Source organism: Temnothorax nylanderi, unplaced genomic scaffold, assembly GCF_030848795.1.
Source record: "Temnothorax nylanderi isolate EJ_2023f unplaced genomic scaffold, tnyl_v1.0 TNYL_tig0069_pilon, whole genome shotgun sequence".
Classification (NCBI taxonomy): domain Eukaryota; kingdom Metazoa; phylum Arthropoda; class Insecta; order Hymenoptera; family Formicidae; genus Temnothorax; species Temnothorax nylanderi.
The window spans coordinates 63,190-85,922 of NW_027249131.1; the positions used below are offsets into that span (position 1 = coordinate 63,190).

Sequence of the window (22,733 nt, forward strand, 5' to 3'; positions counted from 1 at the left end):
TTCAACATTTTTCAAACTATAAAAAATGTTACATTTTTTTATTTGATAATTTTAAATTTGATTTTTTCCTACATCTATATAAAAATTAAGTTAATTGAGTTAATAAATTTATCTGCCTAAACGCGCACAAACTTATGGAATAATCTGATGCTTTCTATATTAATGAGGGATTTAGATCGATTCTCGAAAAGCAAAAATGTGTCAGAATGGCTTCGCGTAATCGTGACAAATATACTTCAGAAGTATGATATATAGGCTTGTCCGAGAGTGGTCCTTATTGTGGTCACGTACGTAAAGGACCGCATGAGTGCCTTCGTCATATCCTACTCCCCCTCTCCCCTCCTCTCCCGCCCTCTTATCGTTCCCTCTCGACGCGGATTCTAACTAGGGCAGTAATTTTCCCCAATGCTCGCCCACTACCACTCTCCTCCACGCACTCAACCCTCGCCCTTGCCTCCCTCTTTTGGCGCCCTCACACGTTTTATCCCGACTCGCGCCGCGTGATCTCGTTGCGTGCAAAGGGCAGAATTATATATCTGGCTGCCAGACACGAAGTAACAGACAATGATTCGCTAATTAAAGTCATAAGCGGTTAATTTATCATATCGCCACTCCAATATCACGTCCATGTGTTAAGCTGTGTGTTAAATCACGTTCTGAATATGGAAGTATTAATCTCCAAGTACATAATTGCTTTTGTAGTTGTAATTATGTAAATATGTTACTATAATAAATATTTAAATATATAAATAATTTTTAGAGTGTAAAGAACAAGAGATGTTATCTGTTTTTCTTAACATAAACTCTAAAATCTTAAATTAAAATAAATATATATCGCGTATATAAATGCAATAAAAAATTTTGTTTTGACGAATCAAGAAACATATCGCATTATTTTAATTATCACATTTATGTAATGATTGCCGTTAATCAATTATGATCCAAATGATGACACTCAGGAAAACATCCCGTCATGTTCTATGTTATATATTATATGTTATATGTTATATGTTATGTGTTATATGTTATGTGTTATATGTTATATGTTATATGTTATATGTTATATGTTATATGTTATATGTTATATGTTATATGTTATATGTTAAAACAGAATAACAGTTACAGCAGAACAAACGTCGAAGCGTTAATTAAAGTTTCTTAATATATTACGACAAAATTAAATTATCATTTAATTAACACATAATTCAAGCGAATACTGCAATTAATTACAAACTACATATTAAATTCGCATTACCGCATCCAATTCCTATTTTCTACTTCGCTCGACATATGTGATTTTAATTAATATTTAAAAATATTTTAGATACAATCCAAAACTAATAAGGAATTATTTTAAAATATGGTAAGAAAGCATTAATAAAAAATATAAATTTTAATTAAACTTTTAAAGGTAAAATTTAAGTTAACTTTATTAAATATTTTATAACATTTTGTAATTTCTGATACGTTAATTATAAGTGATGGCGGTAGAATGAGACCTAGGTCGAAATAATTATAAATTAGCTTTAATTAAAATATTCTGCACACTTTTAAAAAATAGACATTAAATTTGGAATGTAATAAAAATATATTTATATACATATATATCGTCAATAAATAAACAATACTGCCTACGTGACAATACTGACAATTAATAAAGTTTTCAAGAGAGACAAAACTGTAACCTCATATTTTATTAAAGACATACATATTTGACGGAATAAAATAGTATTTCGGTTTAATGAGACATAGCAGTGGCTTTAGTTAGTACATAACACGGCATAACAAATGCTTATCCTAGATATGAACGAATAGAGATTATATGATTCTCATTAATATGTCAAATCTGTAGCATTTAATCCCCGAATTCCTTTAAGGCCGAAGTGATAAGTACTTCCGCTTTCAACCATGAAATTATATAATGTCGTTCTCCATTGATATCCTGCGTTCTTAATATATTCAAGATGAATTTGTTTATATATTTTTCATCTCTTGCGAAAGAGGAAATATACAAATTATGTTAAGTAAAGATTCAGTTTAATGAATTTATTCATAAAAATACTGGATTTAAATTAAACTAAGCACCTTTAAAATTTATGCAGACTCTTTCATTGTACAATTGAGAAATATATTTTATAATATATTTGAAACTTTCAAAAATTATATATTTGAAAAGAACTTTAATGAGGTATTTTCATATAATTAATTTAAAAAAGATTGATGAATAACAGATTATCAATAATCGATCAATAATTTATCTATATTTGGATTTATTGGAATGATTCAATGTCATTCTACATCACGAATTTATCATAAATAAATTTTATTTAGAAAATTCTTTTTCATGTAAAACTATTGTTTCCGAGTTTCTTCTCCCGATCGTACGTGTTTACATGGCGTTGAAACAAATTCCGTCGTTTCGAACGTTACGATATCACCGCTTCCTTCCAGATCCAAAGTTCAACGAGGTCTGATCATATCAAACTCAATAACATAGTGCCGCGGAGTGTGAAAACATCGTATGTGAAAGATTCTCCTTCGTTTATATGCATAAAACTGGAACGAAGAAGTATATAAAGCAGATACTTTCAAATTCCACAATTACCATCGGAAAAATATGATTAATATTAAGTTAAGACAGTCGTTAATAGTAATAATAACGAATAATTGCAAACGCACATTAAGTTTTTATACTGACTAAATTTAATTTTTCTTTTTCTTTTTCTTTTGCGCGACAAAATTGGAAACGGTGAGTACATTAAGCAGGCTCAAGCTCTCTCGTTTGAAACAAGTATCGCGCGCACAACGCTCGTAAGTTCGAACGACACATCGGCTATTCATACCAACGTACCTCATTTCTTTATCCCATTCAAGACTCTCCCCAAGCCTATCCTTTTACTTCTTTTTCCACGTCGCGCCATAAACCTCTCGGCGCATTTAGGAAATAAGTCCCGCGTGCAAGAACATGATGGCGCGGCGCTTTCAGGAGAGTGTTTCTAGCGAGAGAGGGCAATGAGCCTCGGCACGATGTAAAGTCCCGAGGGCTAATAATGTCCCAGAAGCGTACATAGGAGGTCGTAAGACCGAACACACGATGTCAGCGACCCCGGCGCGGCAGACGACGAAGAGAGATTCGCGCTTATCAATACGATAGACGGCGACGCGACGGTGTTGCCTGTAACCTGTAATATTTGTGAAAAATGCGAAGAGGACGTATGCAATCGTAGCTCGCATCCTGAGGGCGCAATCTCCCTGCCTCTCGCCGTATCGTCACGTTTCCGCGATCTATTTCGACGGTATATCGGCGAAATAAAACAGTTTGACAAATATGAGACTCTCACTAGTCAGCTTCGCAATGCTTGCAATTTAATTCGAGCGTGAACGACCTCGCGAATCTTCCAACGAGTTCATAACTTACAACGCGTAATTAAGAGCATGAAAATACGCGTCTTTGCAACGGCGAGTCCGTCATCAAAGAAACTGCAATCTGTATCCAACTCGCGGAATATGCACGAAGCTTGCCATCAGACAGGCGAATATTTCGCTTAGAGCATAGAAGCTGCGGAAAGGAATTTTTCGCAAACACTCATTTAAATGGGAGTGTTCGCAGAAAGAATGGAGCAACTTCCTTTGCGTGTTTACGCGGAGAAAAAGTATCCAAACGGAAATACAATGCGTGGGGTCTTTATACGTGCGACGCGACACCCGCATTTAGAGATACGCATTAGTCAAGCAGAAATTTTTATTCGGATTGGAAGAATGTGTCGCGTCAATAATTTGTTCGCGGAAATAAATTTGCGAGAGGTACCTCGCGTTATGTGCAATATATAAATTGTAGTTTCTCAGATAATATGAGACATCATAATTTGTTTATACTGTGCAATTTGTATGTTTAAGTTTATCGAATAAAAAGATTTTTTGTATCCAGCAGCTATCACTTGCTGCCGTAATTCTAATAATAACAACTAACTAAACGCAGTACATGTGTACGCGATGGATCTTTAACAAGACTGGTTTTAGTTTATCACGCTTCTCCGACGCAAACACATTTGTTTTACTTAACATTGAGAATGAAGCGAACAACAGAAAGACATTATACTGTCACAGACGTTACCGTCAAATATCCCGCATCTGAAAAGCTGTCGAGGCACGCTAGGCAATATCTGCGGAAACTTTCCTGAAATCGTTCGCGTCTGCAAACGACTGATATTAAAGTTAAAATTTTCCATTCAATAAACGGAGATCGGAGATGCCGAGAAGGTTTTAACGCGGAGATTTCGCATTGCTCGCGGGCACACGCTCTCACAGGGCGAATGCGATACGCCCATCGGGAATTCCATTCCTGGCGCGGCGTGGCAGCCGTGTTGCAGACATCGGACCCCATTGCAAATATTGAAAAACGGCAGTCACCTGCTCTTTCCGACGTAATGAATGCCCGTAAAATATTACCCGCCCCTATACGCGCCTTTCACTTCCACCCGCCCGCGCCGTTTGGGCCGTGCGATTTCTCCGTCGCGAGTTTTTCCGCGACGGTTTATAAAAAAAAAAACTCGCGCAGGCCGAAACACGCTAATTGAATTCGCAGAATTTAGTGTTTTAATTAACTCTCTCTCACCTCTTGGCACCGATATCATTTCATTTGTGCGATCGACCGCCCCTTAGTTCTCACGTCCATTCGTGAATTTCCATAGCGAAACTGTTCTTTGTGTAACGCTCGGAAGCCCGCATTGTCATGGAAATGGAAACTTTTTTTTTGGAGAAAGGATTGTTTTCGCCATAGCACAATATTGCAGCGAATGATAAAAGAGTATTACATAGTCGCTTTGTCAAGCGTGTAACAAATTTCTTTTTTTTTTAATTTATTGCTCAATTAAATCTGCAATTTTCCAATGAACAAAATATTTGGGAAAAAGTTATTTATTCTATTAAATACAATAAATTAATCAGATATTTTTTTAACTGCGTAAAATAAATTACTTTTATAGGTATCTTATACTATAGGTATTGTAATATCGTGTTATATTTCTCTAGTTACCGTTTACTCACTGGAGTAAAATATATTTTCTGCGAAAAGGAATTTAAGTCTTGCAGTGTCAGACATCAACAAAGTAACAGCAATATTTATGTCAAAGTAGAGTCTAACAATAAGAGAATGTTCATTCTGATACTCAAAGCAAAGTCTCGCTCCATTGCGATGATAAACTTTTGCTTCAAAACGCGCGCGACGCGACTGGCAACAATTTCTGCGGCAGACTGTCTCTTCCTTTTTTTCAGAACGCGTTAGAGTCGAGAAGTAACGAGAACGTCGGTATATAGTCGGGTTTAATTAAAGTACAGCGGGCACGTAGTTTAACGCTAATGCGGTCCGCTGTGGGGGGGGGGGGGGACAAAATAAAAGTATGGTATGCGAGTTAATTGTTTGTCACGTCTTGCACTTATTCAAAACGAGCGTTAAAACCGAGGGCACAATTATTTCACAATTATTTCACGTCGGAATCTAAAGTCTAGAGTAATTCCTCTATCGGACATCGTTTTAACATTTTGCAAAAAGTCCATCTCGATTCTCGAATATCGCGGCGAAACTTCTGCGAAAGTACCAAGAACACGAAAAGACGGCGAATACGGACACGGTGGTATTAAATATTTTCACGTAGACTCCTTTAACAATTTTCATTTCCTAGCAGTACATCTGCGACCCGCGGCTGCGTAACACTCAGGCGTATGAATATTTACATTAAAGAAAGTCGGACCGAAAAAAAAGGGAAAGGAAAGTACTTAGCCCGTGGGATACAAAAATTGCTGCATCGCAGTATTTATTACGACATTATTGTGCGCAATAGAACATTAGAATTAGAAAAGAGAAGTAATTTTTTAATGTAAGAAGCACTTTAATTAAAATTCTGCTAAAGTATAATAATATAGTCATAATCATCGTAATTACATTGCAGAATAAGATTTTATTTACTTCTACCTCTGGAGCTCTTAATTTGCAGAAGTCTTTCGTTTTTAATTATTTTTAGCTAAGACTGTTTTAACATCTTTGCCAAGACAAAGTAGCAAGTAACAATAACAAATTGACGAGATGTTTTAGAAGTAGAACAACTCCATACGAATCTAAGCAGTAACGTCGTAATTGCAATGCATTTTTATCGTTAAAGTAAATAAAAAAAAAAACACTGCCAAAAGTTAAAGTAACGTTATATTTGCTCTTTCATACACGGCGTATTCGCGAATTTTGCTCAATGCTCGATTGAAACTGCCCTAAATTGGAGGTCAGCCTAAATTGCATCGTATCAACGGTGTATCTGATTGGGTGTAGACCGGTAGCGTAATTTCTTTGATAGAATAAACGGGCGCGCGCGGGTATCGAGGCACGATCGGAACAAACCGGAATTATGTATCCGTATCGATATGCGTTAATGACACAAGTGGCCCACCGCCGCGCTGCGCGCCGCGGCTGCGGAACCCCATCCGCGCTAAACCGCTATGTGTATACGTAGCAATTCGTGGATGGTGAAGACCGTGAATGTGAGCGCCATAGTACATGAGCCGCTAGCATTCCGGGCATTCCTAAATCGGAGGTCAACCCGAATCAGATTAGATCGGTATGAAGCTTGTCCGGGAATTGGAATAGCTTGCACGCTAACGCAACACGACGATCGAAGCCACTTATCGATCGGTGGTTTCGGGATGACATACGCGAATACGAGATTTAAAAAATCTCAGAATTGGAAGAGTGAGATAAAGCGGCGAAAATGTGGTGTTCGTAGCTTGAAAATTTATGATTTCTCAAAATACCTGAGGCTATATGCAACGAATCCCGAAAAATTCGATCTCAAATGTAAAATTTAATAAAACTACATTGGGAATTATTCACAATATTGATTATGTTTAATCGGAGTACAACGTGTAATTGAAATAGTTGTCTTTCTGGAAATAAGAACAAATAATTCGCATTTTTTCTCTTTCAACGTATATACCATAATTTTCTTATTATTTCAACTTATCACACATCATATAAGTTACACGTTAAGAAACATGCTCTTTGTATAAAAAAGAAACATTTTATTCCCCAAAAAATGTCCTAAATCTTCGTCAAAGTGACGTGTTATCTTCGAAAAATCTCATAATCCCGGGGAAATCCGTGGTAATATGTCGACTACTTTCGTTTCGCAGAAATCGTCCGACGAATTCTTTTTGTGTCCCGAGTCGCCGTTGAATATTCTCCGACGTTACGCGCGATGCAAATGATAAAGAATTTACATTTTCCTTAATTTGCACAATAATGGCGGCGTCACCTCTCGACCCTGTTCCACTCTCGCGACTCTTCCGTGAGAAAACTTTCCCGTCGTACTGCGACTCCTCATTGAATTTCCTCGGGATATTCGTGTTATTCTCAACGCTGTAATACGTAATATAGTAGCACTTGACGTACGAACCCATCACGAATATATTTTATACCAAACAGTCGTAAGATACATGATTATTATTACTCATTACATAGAATGCAATAGTAATGACAGTAAAATTATGTACATGTTAATTAATGGCACCAATAGATTAACCATAAAATAAATTTCTTTTATATCTTTTTTGAGATTATTGCACTTAAATAATGAAAAATTTATCTCTTTTTTTCTTTGTAAGCAATATATACTTTTAGTACAATTTATTATATAATATATACGTATATATCTATATTAATATTATATAAATAAATAAATAATATTTTATATATACAAGTAATCTAAAATATATTTTTCCTTTGGTTTATGTTTGTAACGTTCCACTTAGATAAGTCTGTTTAGATAAGCACGTTACCTTCTTCAATGACATTACTGTCAGTACTGAGAAAGGAGAAACATCTAACAGAATTTTGATCTTAACTTTAAATCTTCTTCGGGACAAGAGCGATAGAATTTAATTAGATGCCAACTTGGTCGTGATACACGGAAGATATTTTAAATTCATGAACCTCGCAAATTAGGCTTGAAACCGTGTCTCGCTAGAGTTAACGGTAGTCCGCGATGTACTTGGCTCGTGTAACTTTCGCGAACGTTTCCTGCGTTGCATAACAGCAACTTAAATCGTACCGCCGCGCGCGAACGAAGCGGAAAGTTTTGGGGAACTTTACGGAGAGGTATTCATTTGCGCCTGTGAATCTTACGGCTGTTTCGTGACCGAAATCCCCGACCGTAAAATGGGCAAGGAAATTGACGGAGTCTTATCTTTTCGTATTGTTAAACGAACACAATTATATGACAGCGCGCGATTTATCAGACCCCAGACTATTTTCGACGAACATTGAGCTTTCGAGCTTCAATCTGCTTTAGAATGTACCTGAGATCTCGTCAACTTTTGAAGATGGATGAACAAGAAGTTCGACAATTTATAAACCGAACCGTGTCTGTTAATCGTTCAAAATCAAGGCAATACCGAACGTTTAGCAGCGAAGCCATTACGGTGCAAATATCAGAATCCCCTAACGGACCTGTACATCATCCCCAGACGTAGTGCCACGACAACGGGGCGCCGGTATTTACGTAATTATTGGACCGGGCGTTTGCTTTGTGGCTAGGCTCATCGGATGCCTCTCGGGTGCATGCGTCATCATTAGATTAACCATGCTGCTCTGCGTTGTGTCAACGACATTTAGCGATATTTTAAAGCCATTTATTTCAAAAACAATAGAAATTCAATTCCATAATATTCTGAATTAGAAATTGCGATGTAAATCTAATCGAAGAATCTGTCACTAAAACTAATCCCAATCTACGATATTCCGGGCGTGATGTATAAAGAGCAATATTTTCTGTCAATCCAATCAAATAATTCTTTATTAGAAAATTTTAAAAGTTAAAAGTGAACAGATATTGGCGCGAGTGGGGAAAAATTTCCTTGAAAAAAGATGAAAGAAAAAGAAAATTATCAGAAATGTTTCGATCCATTTTGAAAACAATTAAAACTATATTATTCATCAATAAATGTAATTTGTATGGGAACGCAAAAACAAATTCAACGTGGTTGGCATGTAAGAATACGTTATAACAGCAATATCTTTCTTTGCAATTGGTCATGACTATTTAAAAGAAACTTGTCATATATCACGCATTGTAAAATCGAGATTGAAAGTTCAAGAGTACATTGCAAGAATGGGCGCATTAACAATTTAGATGGTACAGTTCGATAAACGAAAGTTTCTACCTTTAGATATTGTTCTTAGAAATTATTCTGCTATATATTTGCTACTAAAGAAACCTATTCCATGAAAAATACATGCGCAGGATATAAATAATACCATATCTTACTTTTTATTTTTCATTTCATCTTATTGTAATCGTACTATCTCTTACAAAATATCAAAAATTCGCTTATAGCTACTGCGCTCAAAGAAACACCGCGTGGCATTAAAAAATTATTTATTAAATCGTCTCACTTGCTACGAGACCATTTGCTAGCCCGTAAATAATTTTTTCACCGGAAAAACTTGCGTGTTTGTGTGTAACCGACCAACTTCTCGACAAAATAAACAAAATGTGTCAATAAAAAAACATAGAATCTAATTTATCTACTAATTAATAATACGAATTCACATAATTCTATCAGTGTGCCCTAAAAAGAAATAAATTTCTGGACTTGTGCTCTTTCTACTTTACAGATTTGCATTACAGCTAAGTGATGAAGTGCGTAGATCAACTAGATGAGAATTATTCTTATTCTACCTAATCCTCGTTTTGATACGCGAACGTGCCGTCGCGTAAATGAAAATCATTTCGCGTAGGATAAGCGGTGGGTTATACGTCAAGCATCAAAAGGGATGAACGCGGCTCTTAATCCATGAAAATGGCGAGAAACCAGCGAGTGTTGCCTCTCGATATGAATATCTAACGGCTGTGCTCGAACTCCCATAGTCCGAGTTACGGCCCCGCGGATGAGTGTGCAGGTTGGTCCAGTAGTAATGGAAAGCCGCTGATCAGCCCTTACTACAACGATATTACAGGTCATACACAGGATTATGCACTTTAGCATAGTTAATGGGCCAGAAGGTGCACGTTAGACCGGATTAGCATAAGCGAAATAATAACGATATCTGGCGAAGAGCTTAACACGCCTTAAATCCCTTAGATTTCTTCTATTCATTTAACAAAATTATTTTCTTTAGAATTTTTCTTTAGAAAAAAAATATTATACACGATTTTTAATTCAGTTTGACTATCTACTTGATATCTAATATGTATTTCCTACATGTAGATATTTTATTATAACAAATATATAGATATTTTATTATAACAAATTTATAATTTAGATAAAATTTCAAACTGTAAAGAAAGTAAGCGTTAAACGTAAAAACATATAACTAAGATATATCTTGCTCGACTTGACTTATATAATTAGTGACATCGGGAGTTCTCTCTCTCTCTCTCTCTCTCTCTCTCTCTCTCTCTCTCTCTCTCTCTCTCTCTCTCTCTCTCTTTCTCTCTCTCTCTCAACTTACAATTAACGGAAGAGTAATATTATATATGAGAACCCGTAATTGTAGAAACGTAACGTAATTAGAGATGAGTCAACGAGATTGACACGATCGTGCTGGGCTTAATCGAGCTGTCTAAGGGACGAAGACGAGAGTCAGACGACAGATGATGGAAATCATAATGAATCTCGTCGTTTCGCCTCCGTCGCTCAGGAATGTGAAATTACGGCAAGAACCTGTCTAGCACGCTCGCTAATATATATCAGTGACTTCGATCTTCATTAATCTTCCACCCTTGATCGATCTTGGATATCTGGCATTCTTCCGAGCGCAATTTTCTTGTTCGCCTCTAACATAATCTAGCTTAAAGTCAACTACAATAATTTACACAAAGTCATTATCTCATTACGGGATGGTATTGTAATTTCAGTATTTTAATTCTTTCTTGGTACCTAGCGACAATTAGTTGCAACATTGACATCTTGGAACAAATTAATTTTTCTTTATTGCGCGAAATTATGCATTTTTTTGTGCTACATAATACGATTAAGCGTTCGAATTATTGTGGGTATCGCAATTGACACACGAGATTAGTTGAGTAACTTTTCTTGTAACATTAGCGCAAAACCGATATCTCTTCTCTCCACCTTTTTGCAGACGCCCTCACCCTTTGGCTTCCTCCTCTCCCTTCGCGTGCTACGTACTTCCCTTTTCGCTCATTGATCAAACACTATCTGTTTATCCCTACTTCTGAAACCGGAATTCCTCCACGATAACCATCCCGAGCAAACACCAGCGTGAAATATATCCTTCAGCACTACGACGCGCCCTGATGCCGATGCAGAAGCGTCAAGTGGGTTATCAGTTTCACGATAATGACGATCAGTATCGCGATTGACCAGTGGGCAGGTCACATCGTGCCCGCAAAAGCTCGCGATTGTAATTAATTACGAAACATCTAAAAACACTTCTAAGAAACATAAAACGTTAAAGTTAGAACGACCAATTAATTCAATTAAAGAACTTTTAAGAAGCGAATTGAAGAATTTAGAAGTTATCATTCGAGTTTCACATCGAATCCCGCGCTATTTAGACAAGAGATGAAACTCGACTATGAAAAAGATTATATGAATTTGGGAAAAGCTGTTCACTTCGGCTTTCACCGCTCGGCCCGGACTTATGCAATTAAACGCGTATAAGTAGATATGTATGCAATGAAACTGACGGGTAATTCTTGCAAGTAATAGCGAGCTTACTCGCTTGTGTACCTGTACTAAACGACCACTCACTGAGAGTACTCGTATACATACACGTATACAAACACGAAGAGCGCGTTCCTTGTAAGCGTTCTACGAAGACTGGGATTTGCTCATAAATATGTAAATTTCTCGTGGGTACGTATAGGGGCGGCTGGGTAAAAATGTGGCCACGCCGAGGGCTGCCGATACGAATTGGATATTCAATTACGATTGCATACGGCGATTGCTGAAAAGCGAATATAACTGTGGTTCGACACAAGAATTGACACCATGCCATCTAATACATTTATTAATTTTCTTAACCTGCTTCCTATTACATAAGATATTAACGTAAGATCTTAATTGTATGCTAGATTGTATACGTGATTTGACATCGTGCAATGGATACAATATTACCAAGATGATTTTTAATAATATACAGGGTGACACAAAAGTTCCCAGAATTTCTTTTAAAACATTAAGCAGCTACAAATTGGTATACTTATAAATAAAAAATTTACACTTTACACAGGACACAAAACTTTATTAGAACATTAATAACCAAATTAAACAAAGAAAATTGCAATAAATGCTCAAAACTGTTTCCTTTGTCTTTAATACATTTTCTAAGCCGGTTCGAAAAATTGTTCACGATGGTCGCGCACTGTTACATGGTAATTTCATCCCAGTCACGTCGCAGGGTCACTTTAAAGGACTCCGTTGATTTAAAGCAAACTCCAGAGATCTTTTGCTCCAAGATAGACCACGAAAAAGTCCATCGGGTTCAAATCCGGCCAAACGTCCTGGCCCCAAACAACCGGGAAACAGCTCTTCACACGTCGCGATCGTTGTTCGCGCCGAATGAGCTAATGCTCAATCTTGCTGGAGCGTAAATCCTTCTCCACCAAATGCTCCGATGCCCATGGCATCAAAACGCCTCGGAGAACGGCAAGGAGAACGGTCTCTTGGTAGCTGGCGACGTTGATTTTCGCGACGTGCTAAGAACTGTTTCCCAGTTTTTGGGGCAAAGACGTTTGACCACCAAACTCGCCGGATTTGAACCCAATGGACTTTTTCGTGTGATCTTGAAGCAAAAGATCTCTGGAGTTCGCTTTAAAACAACAAAGTCCTTCAAAGTAGCCTTGCGACGTAACTGGGATAAAATTACCACCCAGAAGTGCGCCGACCATTATGAACAAATGTTCCGAAGCAACTTCGAAAATTTATTAAAGCCAAAGGACACAAGTTTGAGCATTTATTGTAATTTTCTTTGTTTAATTTTATTAATATTCTAATAAAGTTTCATGTTCTGTAGACTTTTAATTTATACACCACGTTGTAACTGCTGAGTGTTTTCAAAAAATTTCCGGGAACTTTTGTGTCACCCTGCATATTTATACTATGCAATTAATTAGAAAATTGATCAAAAGACCTTCAAGTAAATATATATTTTCTAATTAATTAAACAATTAATCATATAATTGTATTCTAATTGCTCTAATAAATTAACTTACGTTAGTATATCGATCATTTAAGATCTTTAATAACTACGGTAATATTTTACTTTGTAATTACTAACAATTGATGAATCATAATACTTACTTATTGGATTATATAAATGTAATGCATGATTAAAATTAATTTAAATAACATTATATATTTAGTGATTATCTTAATCATGATTAAGTAATTTATTAATTGCCTCACTACTCACAAGATTACAAGAATAATCAATCCCTCTAATAATGATTGCAAGTGACAGCTTGACACTGACAACTGTGCAGTGTGGCGGAAGACTTCCGTCGCGAACGGCTTTCCGACTTTCATGCGTTTGCATCGCGACGTTCAGTTTACATTATTCATGTGCAACGACTCACGGCTACAGCCAAATCACATATGCAAGTATAAAATAAAAATCATCTTGTTATGCATCGACTATATCGACTTTTACGTGCGTAGTTATGATTCCATAACAACTTTGCATTTTTCAGACTTGGATTGTATTTGCTCAAGATGCGTCAGGAAAATGGTACATACAAAAAAATGGTAAAATACACACACGCACATATACATATATTTTTTTAAAATATATATTAAATATATATATATATATATTAAATTTAAAATTATGTGTGTGTGTGTGTGTGTATGTATTTCACTATTTTTTGTATGCATCTTGGGCAAGTGCAGCCTAAGTTTGAAAGATGTACATATATTAAAAGAGCTAATATGCTTTCAATTGCGATTTAAATATTTCAATTTTTATTCTCCGATCCATTTATAATTTCGTTTATATCGATGACTCATATAAATCAAAAATTCTAAAAAAGTAAATCTAGTTTTAGTGATCTATACCAAATATATTTTAAACACGTTCCATAAGATTTCTTCGTATATGTCAAATGTAAAAAATATTAATAAATAATAATATTAAAGGCATTTAGAAAAATTAGTAAATTAATGCTATAATATTTTCATATAACTTTTTTAAAACTTATTGTAATAACGAGTAAATAATATAATATACAGTGATGTAAAAAATTTTATCAGATCTGTAGAAATCGTATATGAAAAATCTCTCCACATATCATTAATAAAATAACTTAGAACCGCGCGCTTACATTTACAGTGTAAAACTTGACATGCTCTACTCGTCGCGTGAATATCGCGGAGAAACTGAAAACAGTATAAGAATCACATGAAAGCTTCGAGAAGCCTAAAAGCACCGAGTGGATTTAATGCGCCGTTTCCACCTGAAACTTTTAAATAAACGAGCTTCCCTTCTTGACCCAAGTTCCTTCTAGATATCCCTAGTGAAATAATTCTCTCTGGTGTATTTTTACCATTTAAATAGTGCTTTCAAAAGAGAATTCTTGAAAATTGTACATTTGCCAAATAAATGTAAATATTAATAAATAACGTTAAAGACGTCTCAAAAAATCAGTGATTTTTTTTAGTACTATAATATTTTTATATAACTCTAACAGTAAATGTATCTCACGTGAATAATGTAACATCTCCGTAGTAAAATATTTTATCAGATACGTGGAAATGGTACGTGAAAAGTCTTTCTACTCATTTCCAGCAGCTGATACACATTAAAAAGAAAATTGGATTAAACCTTGATCGATATTCGCAGTGCAGCTTTCCGATCGTCAACATGCCTCTTAATTATTGCGGTTTAATGCATTTAGAGGATCACATTGCTCGCGGAGCGTTTGAATAGCGCACGTCAAATTCACGTCGGCCGCAACTGGGTACTTTACGTTCGATATGCGTTCATTAACATGGTACGTGAAACACATTGAGTTTCTTTCGATGAGTATAATCGAGGAACGTTTGGAAGTAATATAATTATATGTTCTGAAACGTACGCAAATGGATATAGATACGTATATCTAATCGTTATAAAATAGCAGATTATAGAATATGTTATCCGCCACTCGTCGGTGATTGCAAGTAACAGAACGAAACATGTGAAGAATTTATTTAACGTTTAATACGTTTAATTAAAAATAAAATTCAAGCATAAGCTTTACCACGTTACAAGATCTCGGACTTGATAATTATATCCCTCCAAATCTTTTGCGATTAGTATAACTAAAAAATTCCAGTTATGAGCAAAAAATTACGCTTCACGTAAATTCGTGGTTGTCACGCCGCGCGCCGAAACGTTTTGCGTGTTTCGTGAATATTCAACAATCTTAAATATTCAACGCCGGAAAACAGCATTATTCATCTCTTGGTGCCAGCCGTTCCGAGCATACATCTATTTTTGTCACTCTAATCCTACTCCAATCGGTCATCTTGATTTACGACGTTAGAAATGAAGAAATTATTCTCGGGGAGCATTTTGCTATCTTTGTTCTTTGTCATACTGTCAACTTCATAACATTTGCCGTTCGTGTGACTTATGGCCACCAATTAATTTCGGATCTCGTGTTACAGCGCTGGAACTCAATAATCTGATTCAGAAATATATAAATCCGCTCAATCCAATTAATATTTTACGTTTCGGAAGAATATAAATCGTTCATAAAAATATAATTTATAGTTCTCTGAATACGCGCGCGTGCAAACTTTGTACATAAAATACTCTTCTCTCCCGCGTCCACTCAATTAATTTAACTTATACTCAAAGCCGACATTCTTTATGTTCGCAATGCTACAAAACAATCTACTTATTTGCTGACTGAAAATTTACTTGATGCGAAAAGCTTCAGTTCTGAGTGTTTTATTTCCTTTTTTTATCATTCCTATATCTATTGTTGAAAAGTTCACGCAGGTGCAAAACTTATTTGCTACCAAATCGAGTTAAATCGATGTGACAACCTACTCGAAGAGCGATACAAATTAGATCTGCCTGATAACGCTTGCCACTCACTATTTCACTTTTCCTACGATCATCCTTCTCATAGCTGCAACACGTTCGCAATATCGCAAAGGGTGACTGTAGCGATACGAGGAACGCATATTTCTATTTGAGTGAATTCGTAAAAGAACGGACGGAGATCAAATCGGATTTTCTAAAATATATATTTTACGGTAGAGTAATTTATTATAGTGAGTAATATTAAACTTTCTATAGCTTCAACCAATATATTATGACTACAAAAAGATATAGAATCTTTAAAATATACGAAGTTTTTTTAAAATTACGTTAATTGATGAACTATAATTGTAGGCAACAATTTTCGTTTCTCATTTCTCACGGGTCACGGTGTCAGATGTCTCCTGCGCAATAATTACCGTCTTCATTGTTGCCGTAATTACTAAAAAGCAAAAGCAATCCATCCTTTCCTGAACTGACCGACAGAGCCGAATACGACATGCCGTATAGCGCGCGAGAATTAATTAGAAACGATCGGTTGGCGGATACTCTTGCGCGAGAACTCGACAGGAATTTTCAATTTACGATCCACATGGCCAGCACAACGCGAGTCTAATATCCACCTAGGTACCGGAAGCCGTCGCGTATGGTCGAATCAATTAACATATAGCACGCTCGCGCTAATGGTAGCGCGCGTACATTCGTGCGATCGGTACGGCGCGTCCACTCGCCACCGCAATCAGAGTTTAATTACACATAAAGTAATTTGCTAATTACCTTTCACCCCGCCCGCAATCGGCAATACGTCATGGTATTGATGCAGAACAGTTCGGAGTTACTCTGGTATTTTTCGAATCGTTCACGTCGTGGCTGATCAATGTGAAGGGTATCAGCGCTGACTTCAATGAACAATTGCTGCTATTACGTCATTACATTATTAATGTCAGTTTAATTAGGTGATAATATCATAAGTCAAACTATGACATTATTTATCATTAATGATTGACAGTCCACAATAATGTCAATATTAAGTTACTATATCATTATATTAGATTTATCATTATTATGCTGTTATATTAATACTGGCAGGCATTAATACCGCTAAGAAGCATGGAATTATTATTGTTATTGTTATCATTATTACCGCTGTACTCTCGACACTGTTTCACGTCAAAATCGATTATTCACATCAACGAGTGCAGACGTTTTCGCATTGGCGCGGAAATTCGTACAAACAGACAACGCGAGTTTTCCGCTTTCCACGGCTACAATCAGTATGACATTAATTTCGAGCGAATGGGCGAACACGCGCGCGTATATCGGATACGCACGAATTAATTAGCCTTTGCTCCCCTGTAATCGCGATAATGCGCATCGTCGCGACGAGTCCTATATAATCTCGCGAAAATTCAATCGATTCGACGGAGTCACGCGAGTAACAATCTGCGCTTGTTATCAAAATGTTGAAAGGAAAAAAGGAAGCAACATCGTTTGTACAAACAAAAAGTAACGTCGTTTCTCTTCAGCAGGAAAAATAAACGTTCTTGTTAGCGGTGCATTTCTAGTGTAAAAAATATAGAAAATTAATCAGATACATTGGAGAAATGCAATATGCATAGTTTATTATTTTTTAAAATTGCAACAACGATAGAAAAATATGCGGATTTTAATAATGCCGGCTATCCAAAAGGAAACGATCCTTTTATATTATTTTGTTTCGTTATCTTATTTATTCTTTTAATTTAATACGTCTCTAATAGCATAATAATTATAGAATTTATGTATAGAATAATTATAGAATTCTAGTATCATATAATAATTATAGAATAAGTAATAGACCGAATTGTGCTTTCCGCGGGAAGCAATGTTAATGTTTCTTGATAGCGTCACGATAATACATCCGGCCTTCGTTACATTTACATCCGCGATTCATCGAAACTCGCAGACCAAAGCTATATTGGTATTATTACATTTGCATATGAATGCAATCTGCCTTCCTATCGCGGAGGATAACTCATCCCAGAGTGAATATCCATTCAATACCGTCCCTCGATGCGACTATGTTGCGATGATTACCTTGTCGGACACCTTCTCATTGATGTCGCAACGGAAGCGCCCAACATCGTGAATGTCTATATATTTATTGTATCGACACACAACGGAAATTCATGGCTGTACATAAATTTCCGCGGCGCATTAGCATTGCGAAATTAAAAGAGCGAAAACAACGTGAGAACAACAATTATATAATTGCATTCCGCGAGAAGATAAATCATTGACCGAATGTTTTATATGTAATAAATATCATAATATATCCGAATATCAGATAATGCAATAATAATACGTTATCAAATTAATAATGTTGACACAATAGAGGAGAAGGTGGTAATATGGAACCTTGCTGATAATATGGAACCCCTCAATATCTTAAAAACTTTGAGCTACACTTTACAGGTGACAGCTGGAACTTGTTTATTAAGTTGCCCTTTGAGCCGTAAGAGCGTTAGATTCACTAGTTTGACAATAACAATAAAGTAAGAAACATACTTGTCGATTTCCGAACGTTTAAAAGGTAGATAAAACTTTGTAACTGTTGGTGATTAACAGCTAACGTTTACAGCCAGACACTTAAAGTATATGATGTTATCTAAAATGAAAGAATTGAGAATCTTGATACAGTTATATAATACCAGGAATGAAAGAATTAAGCTTATAGTTTACAAGAAATAGCTTAAAAACAAAAGGTTCCATATTACCACCTTCTCCTATATAATTTTGATAATAATTTTGTCAATTGCAATAATTATGACGGTATCGATGGCAACGCCTACGGTTTTACTAATAAGTAATTAATAATCGTATCTCCAAAAGTCAATAGCCATTGAATCAATATCGCAGAAATATTTGAGAATGTACTTGTCTCCGGCACACATCGTTCGCATTCAATCAGGATTAGATTTGCTCGCATATGCAAACAGATGAGGGCGCGGATAGATTCCGTGTGTGGTATAACTTGAATTGTGAACGTCGAGGATTCGCGAAATAGCGGAAAGTCCAAAATCGCATACTAGCAGTCCATAACTCTAGGATTACGGCTGCAAGTTCCATCTATGCGCCTGAGCAGCTAACTGGTCCAATTAGTCGAGGGGCGACGTTGAATTCGGAAATTACAATGCACTGTGGGTGACAAGTGCAAAAAGGAGACGAGGAATGTCCTACACTTTCTATCGAGATCCGTTGCCAAACGCTTGCCAAATAGGGTTGTAAGAATTGTTATTGAAAGTTGAATAAATTTCCAGAGAACGTCAAATGATTTATTTCTTATGTAATAATAAATAATAAATAATTATTCTAAAATAAACCTTAATTGCATTAAAGATTTTATAAATCGATCAAAAAATGTGTATACTAATAAAAAATTAAAAAAATCTAATACAAATTAAATTGCAAATTATTGTAAAAAATATCTTAAATTAAATTAAGAATAATTAAAATAAGTTATATAAAATAGAATATATAATTGCAAACGGATTATCAATTTACGATAATATAATTAAGAAATGTATACTGTTTATGTTTATTAAGAAAACGTTTTTGTTACAGAATTTGAAGAACCAGATCATGACGACGAACCTCTGGGTCGAACAGGTGAGCGATAAATAATTTTCTTTCAAATATTTAATTCGTAAAACGTACTCCTTGAAACATTTTTCTTACGATTTTGTACAAATGCATAATTATTTATAAAACGTTGGCATTTCTAACGTTATTGCACAACTTTAATAAAGATTAATTTAAATAATATAATCGCGTGATACAACAATATTATTTAATCAGCATTTAATTGCGCGCGTAAAGTATTTTAAAACAAAACACTCGTTTTTCGAACTGCAGCGATACGCGAAGTTTGGTAGAAAAGAAAGAGTCAGAAGCGTAATTGGACCGTTACAAACATTAGAAGGAACATTATAGAAGGAGAAAATTAACGAGGTAACCGAAACGTTCGCGTTTGGGAAACAACGGCTGTTTCGCTGCTTCACGTTACACGAACGGCAAATTACTCTTGTATTATACCTGGTATATATACATATATATCTACCGATGTATCTGCGTGACGTTGTGGCCGTTTACCATAAAATACTAGGCAGGATAAGGTAAGAGAAATTAGACAGCGGGTAGCGCACCGTCGCGCATAATTGAAGAATAATTAAGGCGTCGATTAGTATAGCGATTACGGTCTGTTTCTTCGGCGAAACGACGCGCAAAGCTCTCAAAACATCGTCGTTAACGGACTTCAGGAATGTCTAGACGTTAACGGTTTCTAGGAAAATGCTAATTGCCTTCACAAAAAGACTATTCTTTTTTTATACAAAACCTGCCACAATCACCGTACAATGCTTTGATATTCTGAAGATTATTCAAATATTCTTAAAATTATAATCAAAATTAAAAATCTTAAAAATGTCGAGATCACGATAATTTTCTAATGATAATAGTTAAAATTAAAGATTAATGTTCGATTAAAGTTCGCGTAAAGTTCATGCGTTCATACTTGCGCTTATAATTGCGCTTACATATGCTTAAACTTACTTTAGATGATTCATTAATTATGAATTAATAATTGAAAACAGTTATATACATCGTTTATCCCGCTATATAAGAGATTTTATAAGCTTTATAAAGTGCATTGTAGATATAATAAACTTTATAAATTGCTACTTAATAATCTTGCATTTATAATTAATTTAAAATACATCTCTTTTTCTCCTTGTTTATCATCACTTATCTAAATAATAAATTTAAAAGTTTAATTGGAGGGGTAAAAACCACAGTGTGGTGTAGGTCAAATTTTTTAAAATATTTTCTTGTGTGCACAGATGCAATCTGTACAATATATAAATTGCATCTATGCACATGAGAAAATATGTAAAAAAATTTGACTTACACCACTGTGGTTTTTACCCTTCTAATTAATTGTTATGCATCTGATATTAAAATTAACATTTTTAGCTTCATGGTGTCCTATATTGTATTTTATAAAAATTGTATTTTCTAAAAAAAATAGCATAAAGCGCTTGGCAAAAAAATTATGAAAAAAAAATAATAATATCTTTATGAAATTCAATTGCTAATAATATTTATACTAGAAAACAATTTTACTATTACAAAAATTACTTTATTATTATCTATTATCTTTTATCAATATTTTTGTTTTGAAATGTTTTTTATTTGTTTTATTTCTATAGAGTTTAAATTTTCCACGTATTTCAAACGACTTGTGTAGCTTTTAATTATTATTTCATTGCATAATAAAGCACCAAAAAATGCCGATAAATAAGTCAAATGGTCAATAATGATTCGTTAATAAAGCTTTATTTTATGAGCTTTTTATTATCGAATCACTGATCGCTTTAGTTATTAGCATATATAGCTGACATTTTTGTGGTGCTTCATTACGCAACTAAATAATAATTAAAACTCGAATTGTCGTAACTCTGCCAGTATATAAATAAGCAAAATGGTCAGTGCAATATATAATTCGATGAATATTTGCTCACGTTCCAATATTTAAGTTTAAGTATTACTAATTTATCATAGCCCATCCAGTTTAAGATATACACATAATAATACATAAATCTATAAAATATTTGATTCATTGATCTTCTTAATAAAGTATCTTCTTAATTTAGCATACATGTATATACATTTATATATTTTATATTTGATACAATATTTCTTAAATGTATTTTAGCTTAGTTGAAAATAAAAATATTTTGTCACTCACCGACACACGATGCGCAGCGGCGGAGTTATAACGCAAAGGTTGATCTGTAATATACATATACAATATGTAAGTTAGAATTGGCGCTCACAATAACTAATGTTTTAAAAACTAATTGCCATGATAATTATATAATTATCAAAAAGAGTAATTTTTTATATAAACTTTTATAAAATCTAAATAAAGAATGGAAGTGTGACTCTAATATAAATAATTCAAATATCGAATCGTAAATAAGAGATTAGATACTTACCCCGGTTGCTCCCCGCCGTCGCCTGATGCTGCCCAGACCTCCTCCTCCTCTCAGATTTCTTGGTTTCAGCCGCATAATACAGCACAACACTCGTGTAAATACCGTTAATTACAATCACGCGTACATACATGATTCTCAAACGGGAATCATTCAATGGAGCTGAAAAAGGAAATAATCACGTCGAGCGTCTCTTATATAGTATAGTTGCTACGACGGCATATCGAGCTTTATAATAATACGAAGGCAATGAAGGCATATACTTTTCGTACCGATACGTGAGTAAGTAATAATAAAGCAACGCGCAACTTACAAGCACAACGCATCCTGTACCACAGAAAACAAACGCCGATAAGCCAGCCGTTACGAAATATTCTCTATGTATTAATTTTTTAAATACAGATTCCGTAATGTATTCTGGTCTTTATATATCAATCAGTTACCACAGTCTACTACACGCGGGCCACGCGGCATTCCGTTTACCTGTTACTTACATCACACGGATCGGATTTACGCATTAAGCCGGTTCTACACAGTAAGTCGTACGTCGGACTTCGGAGTCGGGTACTCGGGTGTCGGAACGCAGCCGATGGCCCAATGAGAGAATTTCTTTTTTCGAGAACGATTTTTCCTCATTGGACCATGCATGCGGCTGCGTTCCG

General features: G+C 35.2%; 1 protein-coding gene across 3 annotated transcripts in view; it reads left to right on the top strand.

Annotated features, from left to right (window-relative positions):
* Positions 1–22,733, top strand: part of Nachralpha4 (nicotinic acetylcholine receptor alpha4) — a 169,067-nt gene that overhangs the window by 37,498 nt on the left and 108,836 nt on the right. For all 3 annotated transcript variants that reach the window (XM_071708510.1, XM_071708512.1, XM_071708511.1), the window contains exon 3: positions 19,643–19,687. In XM_071708510.1, coding sequence (XP_071564611.1) covers positions 19,643–19,687 — 45 coding nt within the window. The remainder of the gene's footprint in view (positions 1–19,642; positions 19,688–22,733) is intronic.